The sequence below is a fragment of the Talaromyces rugulosus genome, chromosome VI, assembly GCF_013368755.1.
Source record: "Talaromyces rugulosus chromosome VI, complete sequence".
Taxonomy (NCBI): domain Eukaryota; kingdom Fungi; phylum Ascomycota; class Eurotiomycetes; order Eurotiales; family Trichocomaceae; genus Talaromyces; species Talaromyces rugulosus.
The window spans coordinates 2,796,955-2,822,186 of record NC_049566.1 but is presented as its reverse complement, the minus strand read 5'-3'; the positions used below and the strand labels follow the sequence as shown (position 1 = coordinate 2,822,186).

At 46.6% G+C, this 25,232-nt stretch overlaps 9 protein-coding genes across 9 annotated transcripts; 5 read left to right on the top strand and 4 right to left on the bottom strand.

Annotated features, from left to right (window-relative positions):
• Positions 1-803: 803 nt before the first annotated feature.
• TRUGW13939_11350 (uncharacterized protein) lies at positions 804-2,765 on the top strand (the record flags this gene model as incomplete). Its single annotated transcript, XM_035494458.1, has 5 exons — positions 804-1,146; positions 1,208-1,546; positions 1,605-1,882; positions 1,936-2,626; positions 2,692-2,765. 5 exons carry the CDS (start codon positions 804-806, stop codon positions 2,763-2,765), a joined length of 1,725 nt encoding a protein of 574 aa, XP_035350351.1.
• Positions 2,766-3,061: 296 nt separating this feature from the next.
• On the bottom strand, positions 3,062-4,614 carry TRUGW13939_11349 (uncharacterized protein; the record flags this gene model as incomplete). Its single annotated transcript, XM_035494457.1, has 2 exons — positions 3,062-4,111; positions 4,168-4,614. 2 exons carry the CDS (start codon positions 4,612-4,614, stop codon positions 3,062-3,064), a joined length of 1,497 nt encoding a protein of 498 aa, XP_035350350.1.
• Positions 4,615-5,197: 583 nt separating this feature from the next.
• On the top strand, positions 5,198-7,484 carry TRUGW13939_11348 (uncharacterized protein; the record flags this gene model as incomplete). The annotated part of the gene is made up of 4 exons (XM_035494456.1): positions 5,198-5,364; positions 5,429-5,909; positions 5,960-6,333; positions 6,389-7,484. 4 exons carry the CDS (start codon positions 5,198-5,200, stop codon positions 7,482-7,484), a joined length of 2,118 nt encoding a protein of 705 aa, XP_035350349.1.
• A 104-nt stretch (positions 7,485-7,588) lies between these two features.
• Positions 7,589-9,368, bottom strand: TRUGW13939_11347 (uncharacterized protein; the record flags this gene model as incomplete). The annotated part of the gene is made up of 4 exons (XM_035494455.1): positions 7,589-8,668; positions 8,733-9,049; positions 9,118-9,174; positions 9,227-9,368. 4 exons carry the CDS (start codon positions 9,366-9,368, stop codon positions 7,589-7,591), a joined length of 1,596 nt encoding a protein of 531 aa, XP_035350348.1.
• A 589-nt stretch (positions 9,369-9,957) lies between these two features.
• Positions 9,958-11,053, bottom strand: TRUGW13939_11346 (uncharacterized protein; the record flags this gene model as incomplete). The annotated part of the gene is made up of 2 exons (XM_035494454.1): positions 9,958-10,666; positions 10,725-11,053. 2 exons carry the CDS (start codon positions 11,051-11,053, stop codon positions 9,958-9,960), a joined length of 1,038 nt encoding a protein of 345 aa, XP_035350347.1.
• Positions 11,054-11,504: 451 nt separating this feature from the next.
• On the top strand, positions 11,505-13,277 carry TRUGW13939_11345 (uncharacterized protein; the record flags this gene model as incomplete). The annotated part of the gene is made up of 1 exon (XM_035494453.1): positions 11,505-13,277. The coding sequence occupies one exon, from the start codon at positions 11,505-11,507 to the stop codon at positions 13,275-13,277; it is 1,773 nt and encodes a 590-aa protein (XP_035350346.1).
• Positions 13,278-13,755: 478 nt separating this feature from the next.
• On the top strand, positions 13,756-14,318 carry TRUGW13939_11344 (uncharacterized protein; the record flags this gene model as incomplete). The annotated part of the gene is made up of 2 exons (XM_035494452.1): positions 13,756-13,932; positions 13,983-14,318. 2 exons carry the CDS (start codon positions 13,756-13,758, stop codon positions 14,316-14,318), a joined length of 513 nt encoding a protein of 170 aa, XP_035350345.1.
• Positions 14,319-15,099: 781 nt separating this feature from the next.
• TRUGW13939_11343 (uncharacterized protein) lies at positions 15,100-15,943 on the top strand (the record flags this gene model as incomplete). The annotated part of the gene is made up of 2 exons (XM_035494451.1): positions 15,100-15,266; positions 15,376-15,943. 2 exons carry the CDS (start codon positions 15,100-15,102, stop codon positions 15,941-15,943), a joined length of 735 nt encoding a protein of 244 aa, XP_035350344.1.
• Positions 15,944-16,095: 152 nt separating this feature from the next.
• On the bottom strand, positions 16,096-24,385 carry TRUGW13939_11342 (uncharacterized protein; the record flags this gene model as incomplete). The annotated part of the gene is made up of 16 exons (XM_035494450.1): positions 16,096-17,016; positions 17,070-17,547; positions 17,605-18,020; positions 18,072-18,353; positions 18,407-19,261; positions 19,311-19,336; positions 19,391-19,487; positions 19,544-21,696; positions 21,744-22,037; positions 22,093-22,242; positions 22,297-22,747; positions 22,799-22,911; positions 22,975-23,098; positions 23,151-23,749; positions 23,815-23,875; positions 23,930-24,385. Coding segments are annotated over 16 exons (7,476 nt in total), but the record flags the coding sequence as incomplete, so codon positions are not given.
• Positions 24,386-25,232: the final 847 nt, after the last annotated feature.

Below are 25,232 nucleotides of genomic sequence, written 5' to 3'. Positions count from 1 at the left end.
CGGACATGCATGTATGCATGAGCGATCGGCCAGATCCGGGTCGCGCTCTGCCCCTCCGAGTCCTCCCGAAATATTGGAGTAGCTGTAACATGCTTGGGGAAATACTACTAATGTTTAATTGTGATTCAACCTCGGGGCAAGGGAGCGAGCGCATTGTTTTCGGGGGAACGAGAGTTTGGGGTAGCTGAGGATATGAAGCCATTCGCAATGCGGACAGGCTCTTGGCCAATTACGAGCAGTGCGACGGCAGGGGACGACAAAGGGCCGGAACAGGTGGACTTTGGATAGACTAGGGGATAATAACAGAGTGTACTAGTTAACTAAATATATTGGTCCGTTATATCTGTAGGGTTTGGCTTTCTCTTTTTCTCTGCACATGTGATCTACGGTAGTTTGGTTATGGTAATTCCCCATATAAGAGCTAATAGAAAGGGAGAGAAAAAAATCATACATGATAACAGGGGTCAATTCCCTCCACCGAGACGAGGTCATCGATAACCGATACTACAAGAGGAAATTTAAGAGCGATAAAAAAAGAAATTCCAGAAATTCAGCAGTGCAAAGCACTACACCGGCTTTCCCGAAACAGAAAGCAGCCCAGGCCAAGCCGGGCCAACCACAGTCAGCGGCCACAAGTCCGATCTTCCACCTCACATTTTTTTTAACACAAGCTTACTTGCATCCTCTGCCAACAACCATCAGCAATTCCATTCCATCTCCCCTCTCCAAGCTACTCGCTTGTCTGTTAGTTACTTGCCTGCTTGCACAAAGCTGCTCGCTAGGTAAATTGACTTGTCGGCGCCATGCTGGTCCGTCCCAAGGCGGTCTCGCAGCTCGCCTCGACTATCAGCGCTAGGTCGCTGTCGTCGCGCGTGGCTCCTGTCCGACCATCTCTACTATCATCAGCATCGCCCCTGCGATCGTCTCCGATTCAACCTGCCCTGCGCCGCGCCTATGCTGATGCTGCCGCTGCCGCTCCTTCGCCAGCGCCCAAGAAGCGCTTTCGCTTTTTCCGCTGGGCGTATCGACTGACCGTCCTCTCGGGATTAGGCCTTACTGGATACCTGGGCTACAGCATTTACATTCTGCGCCACCCTGAGGAGCAAATCGAGCCTGATCCATCCAAGAAGACTCTTGTTATTCTGGGTATGTCGATTGGATTGCTACAGAAAAAATAAAAATAAAAATAAAAACTGACGCATCGCAGGAACTGGTTGGGGCTCCGTCTCGCTGCTCAAAAAGCTCGATACCGAAAACTACAATGTCGTCGTCATTTCCCCCCGTAACTTTTTCCTCTTCACCCCGCTGCTGCCCTCGTGCACTACGGGCTTGATTGAGCACCGGTCTATCATGGAGCCCATTCGCAACATCCTGCGCCACAAGAAAGCGACTGTCAAGTTCTTCGAAGCTGAGGCCACCAAGATCGACTATGAGAAGCGTGTGGTGTATATAAGTGACGACTCGGAGATCAAGGGTGATGTCTCGCACACTGTTGTGCCGTTTGATATGCTTGTTGTGGGTGTTGGTGCCGAGAATGCCACCTTTGGTGAGTTTTTGTTCCTTGGAACTTGAAGTATGGTTTGTTTATGTGCTGACAACCCTAGGCATCCCCGGTGTCCGAGAGAACTCGTGCTTCCTCAAGGAGGTCGGCGATGCTCAGAAAATCCGCAAGCGTATCATGGACTGCGTCGAGACCGCCGTCTTCAAGGATCAGACCGACGAGGAAGTCAAGCGCCTCTTGCACATGGTTGTCGTCGGCGGTGGTCCTACCGGCGTCGAGTTTGCCGGCGAGCTCCAGGACTTTTTCGAGGACGATCTGCGCAAGTGGATTCCTGAAATCCAGGACAACTTCCACGTAACCCTGGTCGAAGCCTTGCCTAATGTAAGAATTGGCTGCCGTCTGATTATACAGAGTTCTATAACTGACGAGACTAGATTCTTCCCATGTTCTCCAAGCAGCTGATCGAATACACCGAGTCCAGTTTCAAGGAAGAGAAAATCACCATCCGCACCAAGACCATGGTCAAGAACGTCACCGAAAAGTTCATCGAGGCCGAGGTGTCTAAGCCCGACGGCACCAAGGAGCTGGAGAAGATTCCCTACGGACTTTTGGTCTGGGCCACTGGTAACGCTGTCCGCGACGTGGTGCGCGACCTAATGGGCCAGATCCCCGCGCAAAAGGACTCTCGCCGCGGTCTGGCCGTCAACGAATTCCTGGTCGTCAACGGAACCGAAAACATCTGGGCTGTCGGCGACTGCGCCATCACCAACTACGCCCCCACCGCCCAGGTCGCCGGCCAAGAAGGCGCGTTCCTGGCCCGTCTGTTCAACACCATGGCACGCACCGAGGAGATTGAAAGCGAGCTCAAGAAGCTGTCTGTCGCACAGTCGGAAGCCAAGGGCGAAGACCGCGACCGCGTCTTGGACGAGATCAAGGAGCGCCAGCGCCAGCTGCGTCGCACTAAGCAGATTGGTCCCTTCCAGTACTCACACCAGGGCAGTCTGGCGTACATTGGCAAGGAGCGAGCAGTTGCAGACATCAGCTGGCTGAGCGGCAACATTGCGAGCGGTGGTACCATGACCTATCTTTTCTGGCGCAGTGCCTATCTGAGCATGTGCTTCAGCGGTAAGCCTTTTTTTTTAAACCTTTAAAACATTAGATGAAAAACTGTCAAAACTAACGGATTACAGCGCGCAACCGTGTCCTCGTGGCCACCGACTGGATCAAGGCCAAGATCTTTGGTCGTGACGTTTCTCGCGAGTAATCCTTTATCGTGTTCTCCAGCTTCATGTACCCTCAGCTGGACCATATCCTAGTCTTTAGCTGCTAGTTAAATGCGCTACGAGGGGAGGGCTATACAACCTATTGAATCATTAATACATAGACTTGTACGAAAAGATAGATTTTTTTTTCTTTCTGTTTCTCTTTTTTATATCTGCTGTGCTGCGTTTCTTTTGTTTGACCTTTTTTTTCGAGAGAGAGATTTGAAGTTGCAACCGCAACAGTTTTGTACGGTGTTGATTTTTATTTATTCATAGAATTCCAAGTCCTATTTTGTGATTAATCCTTAGGCATCTTGATCGGACTCTTGTTCTCCTCCAACACACTGCTCGACACCACCGTGCTTAAAAACGCTCTGAAATCGTGAAACACAATCATACTGTCTGGATCCCCCCACTGTTGCTGGTACCAGCACCCTTTGAGATCTTTTAGTTTATCCCAGCTACCGTGATATTCCTGCACGAGACTGTCTAGATATTTCTTGTCGTTTGCGGTCGCCGCTTCATAGGCTTCTTCTAGGAGTTTTCTTGCCTTGGCTACTAATTCCGACGTAACGTACCATACATAATCAGTACCCTGCCCTTCGTGCTCGTACATGGCAATCGCACCGCCTTCGATCCCGGGCCACTCGATCTCGATGGGCAGTTCTCGTCTCGTGCCGGGGAGTAGATCCAAGGTGTAGTGGTGCATGTACTCCTCATCTTCCCAAAATAGGGATTCGACTGGCAGTAGAAGCGCCTTGATAGCATGGAATCCGGGGTAGTGCTCGACGACGGGGCGAGTGCCGTTGGTAAGAGCGTAAAACTGCTTCAGGTCGTCTGGTAGTGGTCGGCCAATGGTCTCTTCAGCCGTGGCGATTTGGGTTGGTGTTGCTGGGTTGCGCAGGATTGTATTTTGTCCTGCTGCTGCTGCTTCGTCATCATCGTCGTCCCAGTCTTTGCCCCATTCTTCAAAGGAGTCCTTGTACGGTACTGTGTTTCGGTCTAGTTCTGCGAGCATTTCTTGCATGCTCTTGTCTTTGTATTCATCAACAGGTTTTAACGGACCCCCCTGCTCAAGTCTCTTTTTCGTCGTGTCGTGTATCATTCGTCCATACTCGCTGAGCTCGCTGCTATCAGCGGCTTGTGACAAGCCGAGTTTGTCGCGTAGCCAACCAGACACAAAATACTTGCTCCATGCAGGCCGGATCCGAGCGAGGTATTCGGCTTGCTGGTTTGCGTGGATGCGGCCAGCAATGCGAGACATGATCTGGTCGGCTACTGCGTTTGGTTTTTGGAGATGCAGCGCGAGATTGAGGAGGCCGGCGAGGCCGGAGGACAGACGCATTGCCTATAGTGATTATTTAGTTATCGATTGATGGAATAGAAAGAAGGAAAGAAACGTACAGAATACCCCGTCGTGACATCCAACAACCAGGCATCCTCTGTCTCGAGCTCCTGTATCCATGCGTAAAGAGTCTCGTAGTCCTTTTCATTCCCATTGACGACATCGACTCCGTCTGCTAGGTAGGGTAGTTGGTCGTTTAGCTTTTGTTCCAAGCTGTCCAAGCCTGCATTGTCTAGTTTCCCCACTCCCGAGGGTATTCTTGTTATTTCTTGCTCTGTGGATTCATACATAAAGTGTATTGCGTCGGGGATGCTTCCAGTAAGGTTGTCGGCTGGCGGAGATGGTTTGGAGTGCTCTGCCAGAAGCGCAATGATCGAGTGTGCTCCCTCAATGCAGCCGAGCATGCCCAGCTCGACGGCTGAAAATGCTGTGCTCGAGGCAACCGAGGTGGTGCTGCGATCGGAGAGGATGGAGCGAGAGGAAAATGATTGAAGGAAGCCTGTCATTGTGTTGGTCGGTTGATCGATTGATGAATATGTTCAATGAATTCAATGTTGTATGTGAAAAGGAATTGGTTCTCGGGCAATATATAGTGTCCGTTTACAGTAAATGATATCCAATGGTGGGGGTGTTGCCTGTGCAGGATTCAAAGGCGTCTTCAGCAAAACAGGCAGCAACTGGGGATCTAGATGCTAGAGCCAAATACCCAGAAATTATTTGATTTTCATGTTGTTGGGATCGGCGCGGTGTTTGCCTCGTCTCTTGAGATAATGAGCCTCATGCTGGCACTGGCGATATCAACATTGAAATGGTCTGTCATGACTGGTATCAATCGTAGAGAGTAGGCTCAGGCAAAAGCAGTCTTCCTCCTTTTATCTTGCAAGCACTTATTCGCTTTTTGATAAAACAAGCATATTTTTTCTTAGATATACAGAAGAAGAGGGAATAATGAAGGCTCCTGCCGAAACGAGACATAAAAGTGGAGACAATCTCGCCCGAACTCACCCGGACACATACATGCTCAACTCGACATTTGAACAACCTCTCTTCAATATAGACTACATGTCTCGAAATTGATAACTACTAGCAATGCCACAGCCCATCCGTGAAACACAGCGGGTTCCGCGCTCGTGTATACCGTGCTCGCGCCGCAAAGTCAAGTGCTCCAAGAAGATCCCCTGCGAGCAATGCATTCGGCGCGGGGATGCTGCCACCTGCATGCGCGAGGTTGTCAAAGTGGGGGGAAGAGTGACAGTGTGAGTGTCTTCCTTTTTTTTTTTTACCGGGCTTGTACTAGTAGCTAATATATCACCATAATAGAGCAGTAGACGAGGAGCGTGATGGGAATCCTCCAGACTCTACCCTCCTGCGTGAGAATAATAGCCTCAAGATTCGCATCAGGCAATTGGAACTAGCCCTTTCAAGACCGGAGCTGGTGAAGCTAGAGACGGATATTCCTAGGGCAACGACGACACAGCAGCAGCAGGATGTGCATTCATCAGAGAGAATTCTCAACGACTTTCAAGCCCACGTTTTTGGACTGTCGATTGACTCGTCTGCACAGGGCCCTGTAAACCAGATTTCTACCTGGGATAGCCAGGTCAAGCTGATTTTGCCTACGCGACGGTGGAGTGATACCATTGTCGAGTTCTCCCTGACGCAGCTCGGATGGGTGCATTGTGCTTTGGATGAAGCGGTGTTCATGAAGGAACACAATCTGTTTTGGAAGGGTCTCATCGACAGCGAAAAGGATGCTCTGAGCAATCATGGCTGGATTGCGGTTTATCTCAGCGTGCTAGCTGTAAGTCTGGAAATTAGCTCAACGCAGTACGACTTTATAACTCTACCTAGGTTGGAGCGTATTTTCTCGACGACAAGACCATCGATAATGTGCAGCTGCTATATGAAAGCTTCTCTGCCCCCCAAACATCTCCCATCTCCTCACCGCCGAGTCGGACTTGGTATGCTGCTGCACTGAGAGAGCTGGACCTAGCAGACTACACTCGCAGACCCTCTCTGGCCACGGTCCAGGCGCTGGCAATCCTCAACATCCTGCACAAAAACCTCGGCGAGCCAAGCCGAGAGTTTATTCTCCATGGCGCGGCGGTGAATGTGGCTCGACTTATTGGTATAGACCATCTCGACGAGGACAAAAGGGCAGATCCAAGCCCAGTCCTTCGTAATGTCCACCGGCGACTGTGGTGGACTTTGATTATTTGTGACTGGTGGATCAATCGACCTGTTTTTGTGTATTTGAATGTATGGTTAACCAATTCTTAGGTTAACCGTTTGGTCGCGGCCGATCTCTATCCATCCTAGTTCATTCACAACCGTGCTGGAGACCAAAGATGAGAAAGACGAAGATGTACCCTCTGCGTATGAGTATCACAAGGCAATGGCCCAGGTTGCAGCGTTGACGAGGAATCACATCAATTCTATCCGGGACTGGAGTACCGATACAGTCCAAGCGTCCCTAGAAGAGATTGACTCAGTCTGCGCTGATTTTCCTCCGCATTTGTCTTACCCTAGTCCGACAGAGACGCCTGTTCGTGATGAACCATACTGGTGCTCTATACAACGAAATCTTCTGCTCAACTGCGCTGACAGCTGGCGAATCACTCTCTGCGTTGCCATGATCCCTCAAATCCTGGAACGTAGTGAGGCAGAGAGAGACGGGGATGCTGTGCTGCAAGATGGAATTTCAGCTGCCAAACGCATACTACAACGTAGATGTAACGATCCAAGTCTGTTCTTCAACAAGTTTTGGTCTGTGACCTGCGCCACCGTCGCAGCCGGCATCTTTATTGCCCTACACCTGATCTGCTTTGCGAACGGTAACCAACCGGCAACTGACATCGCAGACCTGCAGGATCTGGTCATGCTGAGTATCAGCCTTATTGAAAACTCACCTCCCACAGAAGCACGACATGGAGCATTGCTAGTTCTGCGTCGACTTGTACACCTATATGAACATGTCTTTCGCACGTCTGCGCACCGCATCATAAATCGTTCCGCATTAGCACGAATCGTGAGACTCGTAGCGTGCCCTTTTCTATGGGATTCTCTACCAGACACGGAGTCGACAGCACGGTTTGTTTTCTTCGATAATCCGCAGGATAATCGTGTTTGGACGGGAGATTCTCCTTGGTCTGAAGAGACCACCACGACCACCACGACCACTACCACTGCTGGCGATACGTGCGAGGTAGAGGAGCAGGAAGGAGAAATTCTTGGAACTTGGGAGCAGTATTCAGAAATAGGAGTACAGAATATGGATACTGTGCCTTATTTCGACCAGTTGTTTCCTTCGGCTGAGTTGATTGATACCTCATTGCCGTTTGTTGATTCGGCGATGCTGGGGGATATCCTTAGATGAGGGTTTTGTATATGCTGAAAATTGAATGTACATTTAATGGGGGTCATTGGTTTTTTTAATAGGTACGAAATTCCTATTCAATATGGAATATAGTATAAATATGATTATGTCTCAACGGTTCTATTGTCCACAGCGTACTTCATCGTTACAGCCCGAATCTTCGGACCATATAGGAAAACAAAAAGCCCAAACGCCGAAATCACACCCGCAATAATCGTACATATATTGAATGCACCTTGATACCCCTGCTCAGTCACAAACTTGGTCACTCCAAACGAGATCCCAAAGGAAATAAACCCACGAATAGAACAAATCAAGACGAGAATTGGGGCGGCTCGTTCACCATAGCTGTCGAGCGAGTAGGTGTAGCCAATCAAGATAATGCCGATAAATGCAAAGTAAATACCGCTGTACGTGGTGATTATAGCCCATGCAGACCACTCGAACGGATGTGAGCCAGCGCGGCCGAAGATCACAGAGGAAATGACCATGACCGCGATAGGGAGCAGGATAGGGATCAGACGCACTTCGGGCTCTGCGAGACCGCCCCGGTGTCGAGCTATCCATTTGTATAACCGATCACCACCGTAGCCAAGGAGAGGGATCATGAGCAGGGATACCACGATCTGGCCACCTTGAACAAGACCCAGACTGGTCGTTTTGTAGTCATATGGTGGCGAAGACAGAATCGGCGAGAACTCGGTGACAGAAATCACGTAGATGGCCAGCGCAACACTGTTCATCAGCACCACCCAGATGATGTTTGGAAACATGATACACTGTCCCATTTGCTTCCAGCATTCAACTGCCTTGCTCCAATCTCTGGCATGGTCATGAAACACCCTGAGACGATGTGACAGACTCCGTGCTTTATATCGGTTGTAATCGAGAGGAACCCTGTTCTTCTCCGTCGCTCTGACCACAGATATCTCTTCTCCTTCGTGGTAGATGCGAACAAGCCCGTTGTAGGCATCAGTTGGCCGCGGGTATGCCGATTCTGGAACCAAGACAAAGGCGAGCAGGAAGACGAGCCCGCTTGCAATAGCAAATATACCGTACCACCATCTCCATCCTAGGTCACTGACGAGATAGGCAGTGGCGATGGTCAGACCGGCCGTACCGATTGATTGAATGGCGCTGAACCAGGCTAGTTTGCTGCTGCGTTCGTGGACGAAATGGATTTCCTGGATTTTTTCATTTGTCAATCTCAGTTCTTTTAAGTATTTGTCTTTAATTGTGAAGAAATACCTGGATAATCATCGGACACAAAGCTTCCGACTGTCCGGCTGCCAAAGAGAGAATGTCTCTTCCGGCTATATGCGATTCCAAACTCTGACTAGCAGCGCACCAGATAGAGCCAGCCATCAGGATCAGAGCAGAGGCCAAAAATACAGGACGGCGGCCCACAGCTGTGGCGAGCGGCATGGCTATGAGATTTCCAATGCCCATGAACAAGGTTGGATATGTCATGAGGTCCGTGACTCGGGGGTTGTACTCATAATCGGCCATGATGGTTGAGAGAATGGGGCCCATGCCAGAAGTCAAGAGGACACTGAATACAGCAACTAGTAGATTGTATTAAAAGGGATTCACTTTTGAGAAGTCGTATATGGATTCATGAGACGCGGCTTACAAAATCCGATAATAATGTCGATTACCCATTTCTGCGTCTGTGGAAGATTCAATGGATCTACCAAAGGTAAGAATATATTAGATAAAATGATAATAAGCAGATTACTCACCACGAGGATCCGGTGATGGAGTAGGAATCAAGACAACTTCTCCATCTTCCAGCAGCGTGACCGTTCCGGTCGGATTGTGATGCTGCGGTTTGGTTATAGCGAGCTCATGATGCACTGCATCGGTTGTCTCCTTAGCATCCATGGCTGATGCAAATAATTCTTGCTATAAACCCAGCAGTAGTACAAGCGTTTAGGATGAGATAAATCCCTGCGTCGGAAACACCGATCTTTAATCCCCATTTTCCAGGCGAAGGTCAAAAGTCGGGGAAAGTGTGGAGAAAGCAAGGGAGATGGCGACGTGGAGCCGATAACATTAACCTAGTTGGAAATAAACGGTGGGCCTAGAAATAATATCATCGTCGTGTCAAGTGTAGAATTGCTGTCTGGTTCCACCTCAGCCGAACTGGGCCGAGATGGCGTTTTTAGGGTTACAGCTATAGTTGCGGGGTTGACATTGATGATATGCTGAACAGACATGATTGTGCTTTGATTATTTGCGGTGAACCAATTTATGTTTTTTCAGAATGCATTGAAGTTGGTCAAATACAAATAGAATAAATTTATTGATGGAATACGTTCAAGTAGCATGATATTCCACCCCTACATTTAGAGATTAGGGTTAGGGTTAGGGTTGCCATCAACAACTGGCACATGCTCAAATTCGTTTGGAGAATAAATTCACACAATCCATATAAAAACAACAAAGCAGGTGTAATTCTCAATTCAAAAAGCTAATACTTCATTGCCCCCGCCAGTTTCAATAGTTTCTCGCTCCGCTCCGGCTTAGTGATCGGTTCACCTCTTTCCAAAGGATCGGGAATTTCTTTCCCATCCACTGTTATCATGGCTTTACCATGAGTGAAAAGATTAGTATGCGGCCAATGGGTCGTAGTTTCGTAATTTTTGAAGAGATCCTTCTTTAGGGCTCGATCCTCCTCGGACATCCACGTAGCAGGCGTGTACGTCGCGTAGACAATAGTGCGTATCAAGTCCGACTCGCCGAATTGAGCCCAGTGCATCTGTCGTGAATCCCACAGAATCAAATCCCCCGGCTCAGCACATACTTTGATCAACTCACACCCGCGTGCACGGTACCAGTCTAGATCTTTGTCGTGGAAGGGGTGGAAGTCCTTGTGCTTTGCAGTTCGCCAGGGCGTTGGGCCGGTGACTGGGTTCTCGTCGAAAAATTGCTCGAAGAGAGGCGATGAGCCTTTCATTACGACCAGTCCACCGTCGTTAGGACCAGACTCGGATAGGTTGACGATGCCCTGAACACAGCGTAGACCTCGTCGCTCAGGGGCTTGGTCAACATGTGGCCAGGGCTTGGAGTCATATGTACCAACTATCGACTGTGGGAGTGTGACATTTACGGTGTCAAAAGATACGACAAGCTCGTCGGTTCCCCATAGTTTTGCAAACGGCTCTATGACTCCAGGTTCGCTTAATGGAAATTAGTAACTAAAAAGCCGAAGAAATTTTGATAAAATTGTCAACATACCACCTGACATCCCAAACATACTTTTCATGAGCTGCAGAAAAGTGAAGGTACATTCCGCCTTTAAAGCTCTGAGGAACGTTCTCTTTCTTCCAGGTTGTTATGTCATTGCGGTCAAACCCTATCCCAAATGACTCCAGCCAGGTAAGCGCTTCACTCTGGTATTGGCGCGCCCGGTCTTTGGGCAAGACGCCTTTAATGATTACATATCCATCCCTGAAGAAATCATCACGCCAGTCGCCATAATGTATTTTTTGGTCATTGGTGTTTTGAAATTGAGACTTGGACGTCGTACCGGTAGCGAACTCGGCGTCAATACGAGAGGGTGCCATGATGTGGTTCTTCTTGAATGATCTCTAAATATTGAGCTTGATTTAGATAAGCCCGATAGACGTTTCAGAAAGTTAATTCAGAGGTATAACAGTATGAGATGAAGCAGACCGTTGACATTTGGAGCAGGCTTTTAACTATTTGTGTTCGGGCGAGGTCATCCGAACTCCCCCAGGATAGTCTCGAGAAATAACATCGACCGTGGTGATAATTAGTAACAAAAATTGCGTTTCCCAGATCTCTGCAACATCAAATATTAGAGAATCTAGTCTCACCCGAACTGACCCGTGGCCGGTCGAGCCCGGCCGTGAATAGTTCCTCCCCACACAAATTTATTCTCCTCCACATACCGAATGTGTAGAAAGAAGATCTGGATCAATTTATCATTCAAAACCTGACTGCTTCTCGTCTGCTCATGACATGTGTTGATCAGTATACTCCCTTGCAATCACAATGCCGTCTCCCGTCCCTGTTGCAACTCGCCCGATCAACAAGCCTTCCGTGGGCCGAAATAATTACCAGCCATTCGGGTTCAGAGAAGAGGTTCTGCCCAAGGGCTGGGGTCAGAATGGCTCCCGACCACTTCCATGTGATATCCACGCGTCTCACGATGTAGAGATCAAGGTTAGGGACGGATGTGCCTTATACTGTGATATTTATCGCCCGGCCAATTCGACAGAACCTGTGTCTGCCATCTTGGCGTGGAGCCCATTTGGAAAGAAATTCAATGGAATAAGCATGCTGAAAATGCTTCCCTGGCACTTGGGGATTCCGGAAGGAGTGGTTAGTGGCTTGGAGAAATTCGAAGGCCCCGATCCAGCAGAGTTTGTTCCTCGCGGGTTTGCCATCGTCAACGTAGACGCTCGAGGATCAGGAGACTCCGGTGGAAATGTTGGTATTATGGGCACACAAGAGGCCGAGGACGGGTACGACGTGATAGAGGCAATTGCTCGAATGCCATGGTGTAGTGGCAACGTTGGTCTGGCTGGAAACTCTCATTTGGCCATCGTGCAGTGGTTCATCGCAGCATTACGGCCACCGTCCTTAAAAGCCATTGCACCATGGGAAGCATGTGGTGACCTTTATCGAGAACAATTCGTGCGAGGGGGAATATTTGACGCTGGATTGTTTGATTTTATCATCGATCATAATATCCAGGGCCATGGTGGAGTCGAGGACTTCCATGAAATGTATCGACGATATCCCAAGGCTGATGCCTTATACTGGAAGGATAAACGACCAAATATAAGTAACATTAATATTCCGGCGTATATTACAGCATCTTATACCAGCTTCGTGCACACAATGGGATCCATACGAGGATGGCTACAGATTACTTCATCTGAGAAATGGCTTCGTTTATGCCCGTGGCAGGAATGGTATGATATGTGGAATTGCAAAGAATCCGCCACCGATCTTGCAACATTTTTTGACCATTATTTGAATGGCGTCAAAAATGGTTGGGAACAAACACCTCGAGTGCGTACGACGATACTTCGATTCAACCAAGATCCGCTTTACAATATACCAGAGACGGACTACCTAATTCCACGCACTGAATATCGAAAAATGTATTTCCACGGTAATGAAAAGTTGGACTTCGAAACTCCTCAGTCATCCACATCTATCTCGTACAATGCGGAGAAGTATCTAGACTGTGCTAGCTTCCAATATACCTTCCCAGCCAAAACGCGACTTGCTGGTATTCCCAAGGCAGTTGTATACATAGCCTGCCCAGAATTTCATGATATGGATGTTTACGTTCTCGTGCGCAAGCTGGATGCCCAAGGAAAATCCTTGCTCAATCTCAACATACCTTGGTCAAGTGTTGCGCAGCACGGTGTCAGTCCGGACAATCTGGATCAGATCCCCCCACGAAACAAAAACAACTTAATGTTCCACGTTGGGTCACTAGGAATTCTACGAGCTTCTCGCAGGGCAATTGATATATCGCAGTCGATACATGAAAATTATCCGTTTCACCCGCATGATCGAGATGAGTATATTTCTCCCGGAGAAATTGTCAAGTTAGACATCGGGATTTGGGCTATGGGAGTAGAGTACGAAGCCGGCGAGAGCATCCGAGTGGAAGTGCACGGAAATAGCCCCTTGTTAAGGGGAGAGTTCAAGGACAACAACGAATTTCAGAAACTTGCATCGCACGGGACCCATATTGTCCATCTCGGGGGTGACCATCCTTCGCACATTATCTTACCTTTTGTTTGAATGATCGATTGATCTATGTGTCTCCGGATATTTTGAAATGTGAAGTGAAATAAGTATAGAATAGCAGGATTAGATACCTTGTGAACAATTCTGACATTCACTTGAATACTATCCCCTGGCCTTATTTTACACTTCTAGTATACTGGAAATGAGGTCTGCGGCCTTCTAAACAATAGCATACACCGATAGATATTGCTGATAACGAAGCAAGACATATTTCTATTGTACTCTATTCGAAGATTGCTACCTAACGCAGCATGGCCGAAATGTAGTTACAACCTAGGAGCTAGGCACATAAAAGTAAGTATTAGTTTACCAGTCAGTGGATCATGAGGCGGAATGCGTATTTTCTTTCGGGCAGCAGCTAGACAGGGTCTTTTGTCATAGCACGTAATGTGAGGGGTATATTCCCATCAACCCCAATGTAAGCACCGTAGGTGGTAAATATGCACGGAATGCCGTTTCAGAAATTTCCACAATGTCTGCAGAAGAGTCAACTTTTGCGTTGAAAGATGAAGGTATACCGCAGGAGCACGCAGATGCAGCAAACGACGAAGTCGAGGAGATGAAGACTTCACGCAAACCTGGCTCTCAGCCGTTGATGTTACTTCCACACGGTAAATATACACGCAAGGCATCAAACTATTTTCTCGAGGTGTGTTTTCTATAGTGCTACTATGGACTTAATACTTATAGAATTGGCAGAGTATAAGGAATACGCAAGCTCCCAAACTCGCCCAGCTCCTTGAGACATCGGACGTCGAAAATAGATTTGTTGGTTCTGAACCCGGTGCATGCGTTGATCTGGAAAGTCCTAGAGAGCAAAAATCTCTGAGAACGGACTACGTTTATACTATACTGGCCCTTAATGACATGTCGTACTCGAATGGGTTACCAGCAATTGGCCCGAATGCAGCAAAATTTTATTTGCGAAAAGGTGAAGCATTGCACTTCATGGGTGACCAATTGCAGACATGGAGTGGAAGAGGTGGAGGGAATTTAATTTGGTTCTATTGGAGAAACTTAAAGGTTCGGAAATAAATCAATCGCTTCGAAAATACCAGGAAACTCAGAGAACAGAGGAGGCACATGATCCCCTGGTTTTAGGGTTCCATGACTGCCATTACTGATGTTGCACGAGTTCTGCTTTTATATTTGTCGAGTATAGAAAGCGTATTTTGTCCTAAATTTAGCTGATTTCTCTTTTGTACAAGAATAGCATTACCATTCCTAGACGTAGTCGACTACTTTGCAGGAGCTTCGTGTCTACTGGTCGATAACAACTCTTGCATATCAGGAACAAGCAATCTCAATCAATCCGATATTGAATTCTTTCATGAGTATCCTATAACTTAGATTAAGGCCATGATTTCTTCATGTCTATATACTTGCAACTAATCCAAATGCTCGCTGCCCTACTTGGTTTATTGGCGCGTACCATTCTCTTCAAATTTTCTCGGTGACTTCTATGTTCAAATGTTCAATTCAATAATATAAAAAACTCAGTATTTTATTTATTTCATATATAAGAGAGCAATATAGTAAAAAAAGAGTAAAGAGGGATCGAATTTTGAATATGGATAAGCTGCTAGGCTCCGGTTCCGGGCCGGACACTCGGCCTCGATAATGCCTATTCCGGCCACAGCCTTCCATGGCGCCGCAACCCCGCCATTTCAACAAACCCCATCAGGTAATTAACGAAACACTAACCACATGCATGCTAGTGCTCCTTGCGGTCTACCTCAGCCTTTGGGACATAGAAAACTACATAACAACAGCGCTTCACCCTCTTGAATATCTTATCATAAACGCATAGCCCAATATGGCCACCACCGAGCCCCAAATTGTTTTGTATGATGTGGCCTGCATCAAAAATGTCTGCTTCTCTCCTGTTGTCTGGCGTATCCGCTTCATGCTCAACTATAAGAATATTCCCTATAGGACTGTGTTCCTCGAATTCCCAGATATTGGGCCTACCCTAAAAGGGCTGTGAGTCAGCTTTTACTTTACTTGTGTTTTACATCTCAACACCCTTCCCTTTTTTTCTGTTTTGTTCTCTCAAACTAGTTGAAAGAAGTATCCTGACCTGACGTCCCAGTGGCTTTGGTGAATCTGCTCCGGGACCAAACTATAAATACACAGTCCCAGCCATACAGCATGTGCCGACGGACACACGTCTGATGGAATCAGCCACTATCGCGGAGTTCCTCGAGTCTACCTACCCGGACCCCCCCGTGCCATTGACGTCGGAGCTAGGCCGCCAAATCGAGGATCAAGCGCGTGCTGTGGTCGGTAAGACATTTCAAGCCTCTGTTATGCCGCGCGAGATAAACATCCTATCTCCACCCGCGCAAGAGTACTTCCGGCGTACGCGTGAGGCATTGATCGGACATCGGCTGGAGGATCTGCTCGACCTGGACAAGGAAGAGCAGAGTTGGGACGCCCAAGCTGATAGAATTAGTGCTGTTGGCGAGATTATGCGCACAAATAAAGCCGACGGGCCATTTGTGCTGGGTTCCCGACCGAGTTATACAGACTTCTTTATTGCCGGTTCCCTCCAGTCTGTGAGGGAGATAGATGAGGGCGTGTTCCAGAGGATTTCCAAGTACCCTGGCTTTGGGGACATTTATGAGGCTTGTGTGCCGTTTATGGGAAAGAGGGACTAAAAAAAAATAGCATCGCAAGACTGAGAATTAGGCAGCATCATTTGTCAGTCTGCCCTAAAACGATAATCCCAAGTGTCTGGACATCACCAAGCATAGTTTTGATTTGAAAATTTCCAAATCCGGTACACAATTAAAGAATGAAGTAATACATATCACAAAGATCTCCCACTGGGTTTCCCTTCCCCTTCTTGCTGAGGAGCATATTTCAACCTCAACTTTTCCACAGTTAGTTTGGCTAAGCCGCCTATTGTTGCTGCCTTTGAAATCTCTGTCAATGCAATATCAATTGCCAACTTTCTCCGAGCCCAATTTTTTATTTCAATTGATATCAAAGAATCGATAGCAACACCAGATATTTCTTCATCTGTCATTTGCCCGTGTTGCCCGCATGCTGTGTGAGGCACGATCACTTTTCCCAGTTCGTGTAATATTTTTATTTCTGTTGAGTCCTGATTCAACAGGACTGAGTCCTTTGAAATTTGGCCCATGAATTCCCTAAGATCTGTTTCATCTGACTCAATTTTGGTCTCAGAAGACGGCAGCTCGTAGTTTTCGTAGGAGAGAAACCGCCGGTCGTTACCCCAGAAAGGAACAGATGTGAAATCACTGAGTGGCTTGGTAAGAGCTAATCCGATAACTAGTGAATGTGACTGGGATAGGTATTCCTCATCAGTGTTCGTTGTTCTCTCAGCGACTGATGAATCAGATATAACGAGTTCTAACGCGTCCATTATATCCTTTTCACGTACGAATCGAGTCGCCATGGCGTCTGCTCTGTTGAGGAGCTTCTGATCTTGGCTAACGACGCCAACATCCCCAACAAAACCAAGACTCAAAACAGATGCTGGGAGCCCTTTGCTGCGGCGATATTGGACAAAAGCATCAAGGAACGAATTTGCCGCTGCATAATTAGCCTGGCCTGGGTTGCCACACGTACCGCTTATTGAACCAAAAACGACGAAGAAGTCAAGTGAGGAGTGCTCAAGCACCGTGTGCAAGTTCCAAGTGCCTGCTACCTTTGGACCGATTGCCGTGTTCCACTCTTCAAGAGTCATATTTGAAAACGATTGATCCTTTTGCAGTGTAAGCTTTTCTCGAACAAACTTGAGGTTGAGGGCATTCTTACTTTGAGAACCATTGATAATTGGATGACACCAGCAATGGGTTTTCCACAACTCTGAACCGCCTTTTGTACATCCTGAATGTCTGTTACACTTCCTTGAACGAGTGTGGATTGACATCCTTGAGCCTGCAGTTCCTTGCTGAAGCGAGCATGTTCTTCGGACTGCCCAGCTGATCTTGAAAGAAATGTCAGATGCCGGGCACCTTTCTCCACTAAAAAGTTCGAAATAGCCTGTCCTATGCCTCCTAGACCACCGACAAGCAAATAGGATGCCTCTGGAGACAAACGAATCTTCGGTTTTGGCGGCGATACAGTCATATTACTTGCATCCTCGGGCATTTTTATGAGAATTTTACCCATATGCACCCCCTTTTGCATGTATCGAAACGCCTCGATAACCTGGCTGCTTTCGAAAAAAGTTATCGGACGAATTGGTTTGATCTTTCCCTCTTTAAACCAATCCATAAATGATAAGAGAAGACTGCATTTTTCCAAGGTCAGTCACGATGCTACCTTATACAGGGATGTGTATACGTACTCTTTGAAGGCAGAGGGGTCTTCTTCGGTGATCGAAGATAGATCCACACCAAAGAAAGACCTGTTTTCTTGAAATGGATCCATACTCAACATTCCATGTCCGATAAAATCTCTCTTTCCAAGCTCTATCATCTTGCCAAATTTGGCTACACATCTCCATGAGGCATGTAAAAGCTTTCCGGATAGTGAGTTCAACACCAACTTCACGCCCTTGCCATTTGTTGCTTTCATTATACCTTCCAGGAATGAGTCGTCTCGGGAATTAAAGATCTGATCCTGAGGAATACCAAAATTCTCCTGTAGGTAGGCTATTTTCTCTTCGTTTCCAACAGTTGCGTAGATTTTGGCACCCACTACTTGACAGATTTGGATCGCAGCCAATCCAACGCCTCCGCAAGCAGAGTGAATTAAAACTGACTATTCAAACATTAGAACTCATCAACTTCCATAACTCCGATTTATACGCACCTGGTCTTTTTTGAGAAGTCCAATGTGGAGCAGGGAGTAAATGGCCGTGGCAAAAACTGCAGGCATCGTTGCCGCATCTTCGAGCGAGAGATTTGAGGGGATCTTTATACAGCGATCTTCCGTGATCGTTTTGCGTGTTCTCATCATACCATCACCAAAAAAAATGACATGATCTCCTACTTTGACCTCCTTCACTTTATTTCCAGTCGAACGCACCACGCCACTACCCTCGATACCGATATTTTCGACTGATCCCATTACACCCATGCTAATCATGATATCCTTTCTGGTTAGCACGAAAAGGCAAGAAAATAAAGGTGATAAGCGAGACATACTTTAAAGTTAAGGCCGCAGTATGCAATATCGACAGTAAGTTCTTCCGGGCCCAGGGCTTCTTCATCAGACAATGTCCATTCAAGTGTATCGATCAGGCCAAGCTGCTTCATTGAAATTGTCCGCGGCATAGTCACTGAAGAGTTGTACCTGGCATGATCTTCAATCTCTTTCCATTCATATCTGCATATATTAACAGTACCATCTGATATCACGTACTCATAATCAGGGGGTACAGAAGTAGCGGCTTGCCTGCGAAATTTTTCATAAGTGCGGATAATGTTATCAGTAGAAATGGAATTGAAATGATCAACTTCAACCGTCGAAATATCGAGCATCATCTCTCTCCTGAGAGATCGAATGAATCCAGATATAAGTCCATAATGAGGATTTTCACATGATGTTTGATTCGCAGGGGTTATCCACATCATGTGAGAATTTGTGCAGGATGAAATGTAATACTTAAAGCTCTCGTAGTTAGACGTAGAGATATCGTTGAAGAATGGCCCATGAAGATCTAGGAGAAATATGATACCCCGAGTAGTGGGTTGGCGATCATGAAGCGAACCCCAAATGACTGAAAATCCTTTCTTCTGGAGCTGATCTTCAAATTCCCTTTCCCACTGGGTGGGCTCTGCATGGGACACAAGCGTGACTCTCATATCAGACAAAACTTCAAGTGGATTTCGTGCCAACATGCTAACGTTCGTCTGATTTGGCTTTTCATCGTCATATGATTGAGCTTCGATGCCAGTAAATCCAGCCATTTGGAGTTCGTTATGCCAACGCTCCGGTTCAACATACGGTTTGTTCGGTCGTCCATCCTCCGCCCCCAGCCACCATCCAGGTAGTAATCCCTAGCTCATGGTAAGTAGACATAAAAGGTGCATGGAGAAAACTACGTACCATGATATAGTCTATAAAAGGAAGACCTATTGATACTTAGTTATAATTCCTCAAATTAGCAGAAGAGATAAATGGCTTACTCGGGCTTAGCTCTTGCAGAAGGAAACGTCCACCAGGGGCAAGAAGTTTCCTCACATTCACAAGCCCAGATTGTAGTGTTGGGGTAGCATGCATGACCTGTGAAATTTTAGAAAAACAAAACAAATACTTAGAAATGTTGAGGAAATACGAACGTTAGACGCGATTATAAGATCGAAACTTGATAACTCAAACCCCTGTTGGCGAGGATCTTGAGTTATATCAAGAACTTTGTAAGATATGCCTCTGCGATCTTTGAACATTTCCTCGGCTGATCTAAGAAATGCAACAGATATGTCGGTGAAAGTGTAGCTTTGAAACATTGGAACTCTTGTAGAGGAACGCAAGAGTTCAAGAGCTATAGCTGTCGTACTTCCCGTACCGCCACCGATTTCCAATATACGCATTCTTGGATTCGAATGAACCAGTGAAGAAAATAAAGGTTCCCACTGATCCCTTGATCGACTGGAATTATATAGATTTTTCAATTTGTCGTCTTGAAATAAAACTTCCAAGGGTTGTTTTCCCCCCCGAATAACGTCACCAGCAGTTTCCATGACATGGCGCATGAGCCCAACCAAGTTTAGTATATCGTGATCATCGGGATGAATTTTCAACACGTTCTGATCAAATAGAGACCGCCGAGCCGGGGAAGAAAGCTTCACCCATTCCGCTGCCTGCGGTGCAAGCCAGAGCGCCTCGCTATCCAGCTGGCTGAACATGTCGCAAATCCAACTCTGATATTTTGCCAGGTGATCTGTCACGGGTTGAAGGTCCCGCACTTCTAGCGCAGTATCAATGATACATAGAGATATTATCTCCGGGTACAACTCCATAGACCGTTTTATAGGCGTAAACGGAAGCAGTGACTTTTGTGAAAGAAGATCGATATCCGGTTTCCATGTAGCCGTCGTAGTGAGGGGTATATTTGCACTTGCGGAAGTCTGGTGGTCGTCAATGGAGAAGAAGGAACCGCCATTAATAGATAATACTGTCCGGTCACCAACAGCAGAGACGACATTTCCTGACATGGTAGCCCCTGACGTGTGATTTGCTGCCGCCTGAATAGCAAATGTACCTTCTGCCTTGCAAACGTGGACACTTTCCATGAAAATAGGCACACATAACTTATCCACAGTACGGGCGAGGCCACGAGAAGCTGCCACTCCCATTAATTGCAAATTATTATCAATAACTGTTGGGTGAATAGAGTAATAACTTTCATGAAGCTCGCCGTCATCACAAGACGTAGCATAGGCAAATTCATGAGCTGGGTCTGCGGTGATGTTTTCCAAGCCCTGGAAACGAGGGCCGTAACTCAAGCCTAGGTTAGCCATGAATTTATACCAGAACTTTGTTGAAACTTTCCGGATAAAGGGGTCGATTATTTTTGGTTCCGGGCTCTTGTCTGTGTTCCAAGCCTGTCCTTGGCAATGCTTCACCCAGGCTTTGCCATCATAGGCAGTTATAGTGAAATCGTAATACTCAGCGTCCGAGTAATTGGTTAATCTACCAGGCTTCATGCTGGTAAGAACTTCGGTGGCTTGCATTTCGTGGAGGAACAGTGGAGTTTTCAGAAACAAGTTCTTAACCACGTAGGTATCGGAACCTGTCACTTGCCGAATAGCTTCTCCAGCCATGGCGATGTAGCCTGCTCCTGGGAACACGACGTCGTTACAAATAACATGATCAGATAGCCAGGGAACATCTTCAAGACGCAATATGTTTTTCCAGACTGGTTCGATGTCACTTGAACCAAATAATCTCGAACCAAGGAGCTCATGGTGAGGGAATTCCCTCAACCGCCAGCTTTGTATCGCCCGTGTCTCGTGCCAATGCCTTTCCCCATGATCCCATGGATATAATGGAAGATCCACGAGAAGGTTTTCTTTGCCCGTTGCAAGAAAGCGTTGAAAGTCGATGGGGACCCCAAGAGAATGGAGTTGACCCGCTGCTTCAAGCATACTGCGAACTTGATTTGTGCCTCTTGTCAGCGTCGAAGCATAGACACATTCTTTAGAGGCTTTTGTCCCTTTCATAATTTGACGAATTGGGCCCCCTAAGGCCGAGTGGGGTCCTATCTCAAGGAAAAGCTGGTTTTTCTGTGCATCTTTCATGATACTATTGATTGCACTTGAAAATAACACAGGAGACTCTAAATTGCGACGCCAGTAAGCAGAATCCAGTTTCTGCTCGTTGGACAACAGAGATCCCGTTACAGTAGAAAAGAATGGCAATTTTCTGTCTGTCAGTGTTATATGGGGCTTGATTGCTTCTTCATATTCGCTTCCCAAAGCGTGCATGTGATCTACAAGTGTCAGTAGGATAGACTTCTCAGGGTGATGGTATTCTTACATGAATGATAGGCAACTTCGACACGAAGCTTCCTTAGAAAGGTGTCAGGTTGTTTCTGTGCTATATCATTAAGCACTTTTTCAACCTGGGTGACGTCGCCCGATATGGTTGTGCTTTGAGGGCTATTTTCACAAGCAACTACAACGCCGTCCAGCAGGAATGGTCCCAGCTCAGTCGGGCTCATGCCAACAGCTGCCATGGATCCTATCTGACAATTTTTCGCGACTTGTCCCCGGTAATAAGCCACAATAATAGCCGAATCGAGTGTCAAGGCATTGGCAGTATAGGCGGCAGCTGACTTTCGTTAATCCCTGCATGTACTACGCTATACAGGAGAAACGTCACTCACCAATTTCGCCACTAGAGTGCCCAACGACGGAGTTTGCCTGGACTCCCCAGCTTGAAAGAAGATTGACTATTGCAATTTGAACTGCAGTGCATAGTGTTTGAGAAAGCTCAGCATCGTTGATCCTAGATTCTTCCACAGCTAACAGCTCCTCTGCAAAATATTAGCATAGTTGAAACAAGACCTCGAGTTATTTAGATGACATACGCTCTATTGTCCACTGAGGGGGACATTGCAAAAGCTGTAGAACGCGGTCCATCCTCTGGATATGATGTGCAAAATCATCGTACGTTTTGAGCAGGTCTCTGCCCATGCCCGCCCACTGTGCACCTTGCCCAGTGAAAACATATGTTATAGAGCGAGAAGAATTGGACTTGCTAACACTTAACTGGTCAGGCAGTTTTATTCCTGCGCTGTCTCCAATCATGAAAGAACGATAAGAAAGATGTTCTCGATGCAAGGCAAGTGTATATGCTAAGTCTTCCATCTTCGGTGATTTGGATTCCACATAGGCTTTCAACTCCTCGGCCTTTTTCTGCAAGCTAGCCGCACTAGATGCGGACAGAAGAAGTAAGTGCTGCGATTCGTCTTGTGGTTGAGCGGTTGTAATATCATCATTCGAGTTCGGTATAAATGATGAGGCAGAGTCAAGTATCACCTATGCAGATCAGTAGCGACTCGAGATATATGATTGGAGGAAAGGAAATACATGAGCGTTTGCGCCTCCTATTCCGAAACAATTAACGCTAACTCTTGGCTTTCGATCTCTGGGCCAAGGCACAGCCTCTGTTGGAACCTGAAGGCGGGCGGATTTGAAAGGAACTAGAAATTATGTTAACCGTCAAAGTTTTAAATAAGCTAGATTTAAGGAAAAAGAATATTTACTTTGAGGGCTTGGTTCGTTGAAATGAGCGTTCGGAGGAATGATATTGTTCTCCAAAGCCAAAACTCCTTTTATCACACTGGTCAGACCTGAAGCGCCTTCAGAGTGACCGACGTTTGGCTTCACCTATTGGTTATGAGACCCGAGATAATAATATGGAAATGGATAGTAAACTGACCGCTCCAATATACACGCCCTTGCTTTTGAAGAGATCAGCTACCACGGATACTTCGTTCTTGTCTCCTATGACAGTGCCTGTACCGTGACACTCAAAAAATGCGGTTTCAGTGATATCATCAATACCGGCTCTTTGATACGCTTTTTGAATAAGTCGCTTCTGGGATTCAGAGCCCGGTGTGGTAATGCTGGGGGTCTTGCCATCGCAGTTAGTGCTAGAGGCACGAATGACTGCTCTCACCGGATCCCCAGCACGCAGGGCTTCTTTCAATGGTTTAATATAGAGAGCATTTACTGCTTCTCCTCGCCCGTAGCCGTTAGCTGCAGCATCAAATGTTTTACATATACCATCTGGTGCCAAAATGCCATTATCCGACATTGTTGTTGTCATTGTTGGGGTCAAAATGAGATTTGTCCCTGCCACGATGGCAGATGTGCAGTCCCCAGCCTGTAATGCAATACAAGCTTCATGTAGACCAACAAGTGATGCCGAGCAGCCTGTTTGGAATGTCATGCTAGGCCCTCTGAGATCATATTCATAGGATATGCGGTTGGATAATGCAAAATTTCCTGTGCCGAGAACATGATATCTATCAATCCCTGAATAGTAAGGATAAAGGATCAGCAAACGTCTATAGTATTCAATATTCGCATTCGATACGCACAGTGTGGATCTTTGCTATTTAAGTCCAACCAATCTTCGCCGTAAACGCCCACGTAGCAGCCCTTTGAAGAAACATCAGCGGTTATTTCATATATAAAGCTTTCACATTAACTTACAATGTCATCTCCTTTCCACTGCGTTTGTCCTGCACTTTCCATGCATTCCCAGATGACTTCCATCAACAATCGTTGCTGCGGATCTAACCTTGCAGCCTCATATGAGCCAATGGAGAAGAAGCCGGTATCAAAGAGGGCAGGGTCTTCCTGCAAGAAGTAACCGTATCGTGTCTTTACAGAGCGTTGTTTAAATTCATCGTAAAAAGCATCAATATTGTAGCGCGTCCCGGGAACCTTGCACAGGCCGTCTCTTTTTTCCATCAAAAAGTCCCAAAAGTCCTTGTCCCTCCGAATTCCCCCAGGAAGCCTCATCCCCATACCAACAATAGCTATTGGCTCAAAGTTTGTGGAATTGAATTGGACATCATCATCTGAGCTCATTGGTGTGGATGATCGATCTGAAGAGGCCGTAGATAATATTGTTGATGGAGAGGAGTCTTGGAGGTCTGTCGGTGTCTGCCAATGTGTTGTTAGTCACGGATATTAGATTAATATACTTGACTACTCACCGTGCTTTTCATAGTATCATCGAGAGAAAGCACACCCGATAGCTGTCTCTCTACTTGCCTAGATAAGTCCATTTTACCCTAACACAGTGATTCAAAAGGAATCGGAAATGCTGCCAAAGAAGCGAAAGTCTTTGGATTGAAGTCAATACATAAAAGATTGAAGAGCGGACAACGAATATTATTTGTAACGATTGAATGAGAAATGTACCGAGTTTATCGTGGCTACCACGCATTAATTACCGTACGGGCCTGTACGCAATCCATGAGTAGACCCACCACCGACGCTAAACTTTAGGGCTTTTACGGAGGCCGTAATAAATTACCCAATAGTCTTATACTAGCACCCAGACTATTCTTTCTTTCTTTCTTTTTTCCTCTACTTTCCCGCTATCACATAATAATATTACACTTCGGGTTATTTGGTTTAGATTTTTAAGTACTCCGTACTGAGTGCAACAATAAGGATATGCCGATTTACAGTCCGGTCATTAGGACGAGTCGTCGACTTCTGTAGCTAGTGCTAGACTAAATAGATTAATTGTTCCACTGCAACTAGTTTATGCACTCAATTTCTGAATATTTAAACATTCTAGTACTACTCCGTAGTTTTACATTAAGGTACATAGTAGGTATGAGACAAAATACGCCATACCCACCGAAGTCGCAACCCGTTACGTATATACCAGCCTATTTTCATTCTAGATAGTACATTATAACTATGTGTAATTAATATGTTGACAGGTTGCCATTAAGTAATCTTAACTGCATGCACAAGGGAACATTACGGGTTCCAA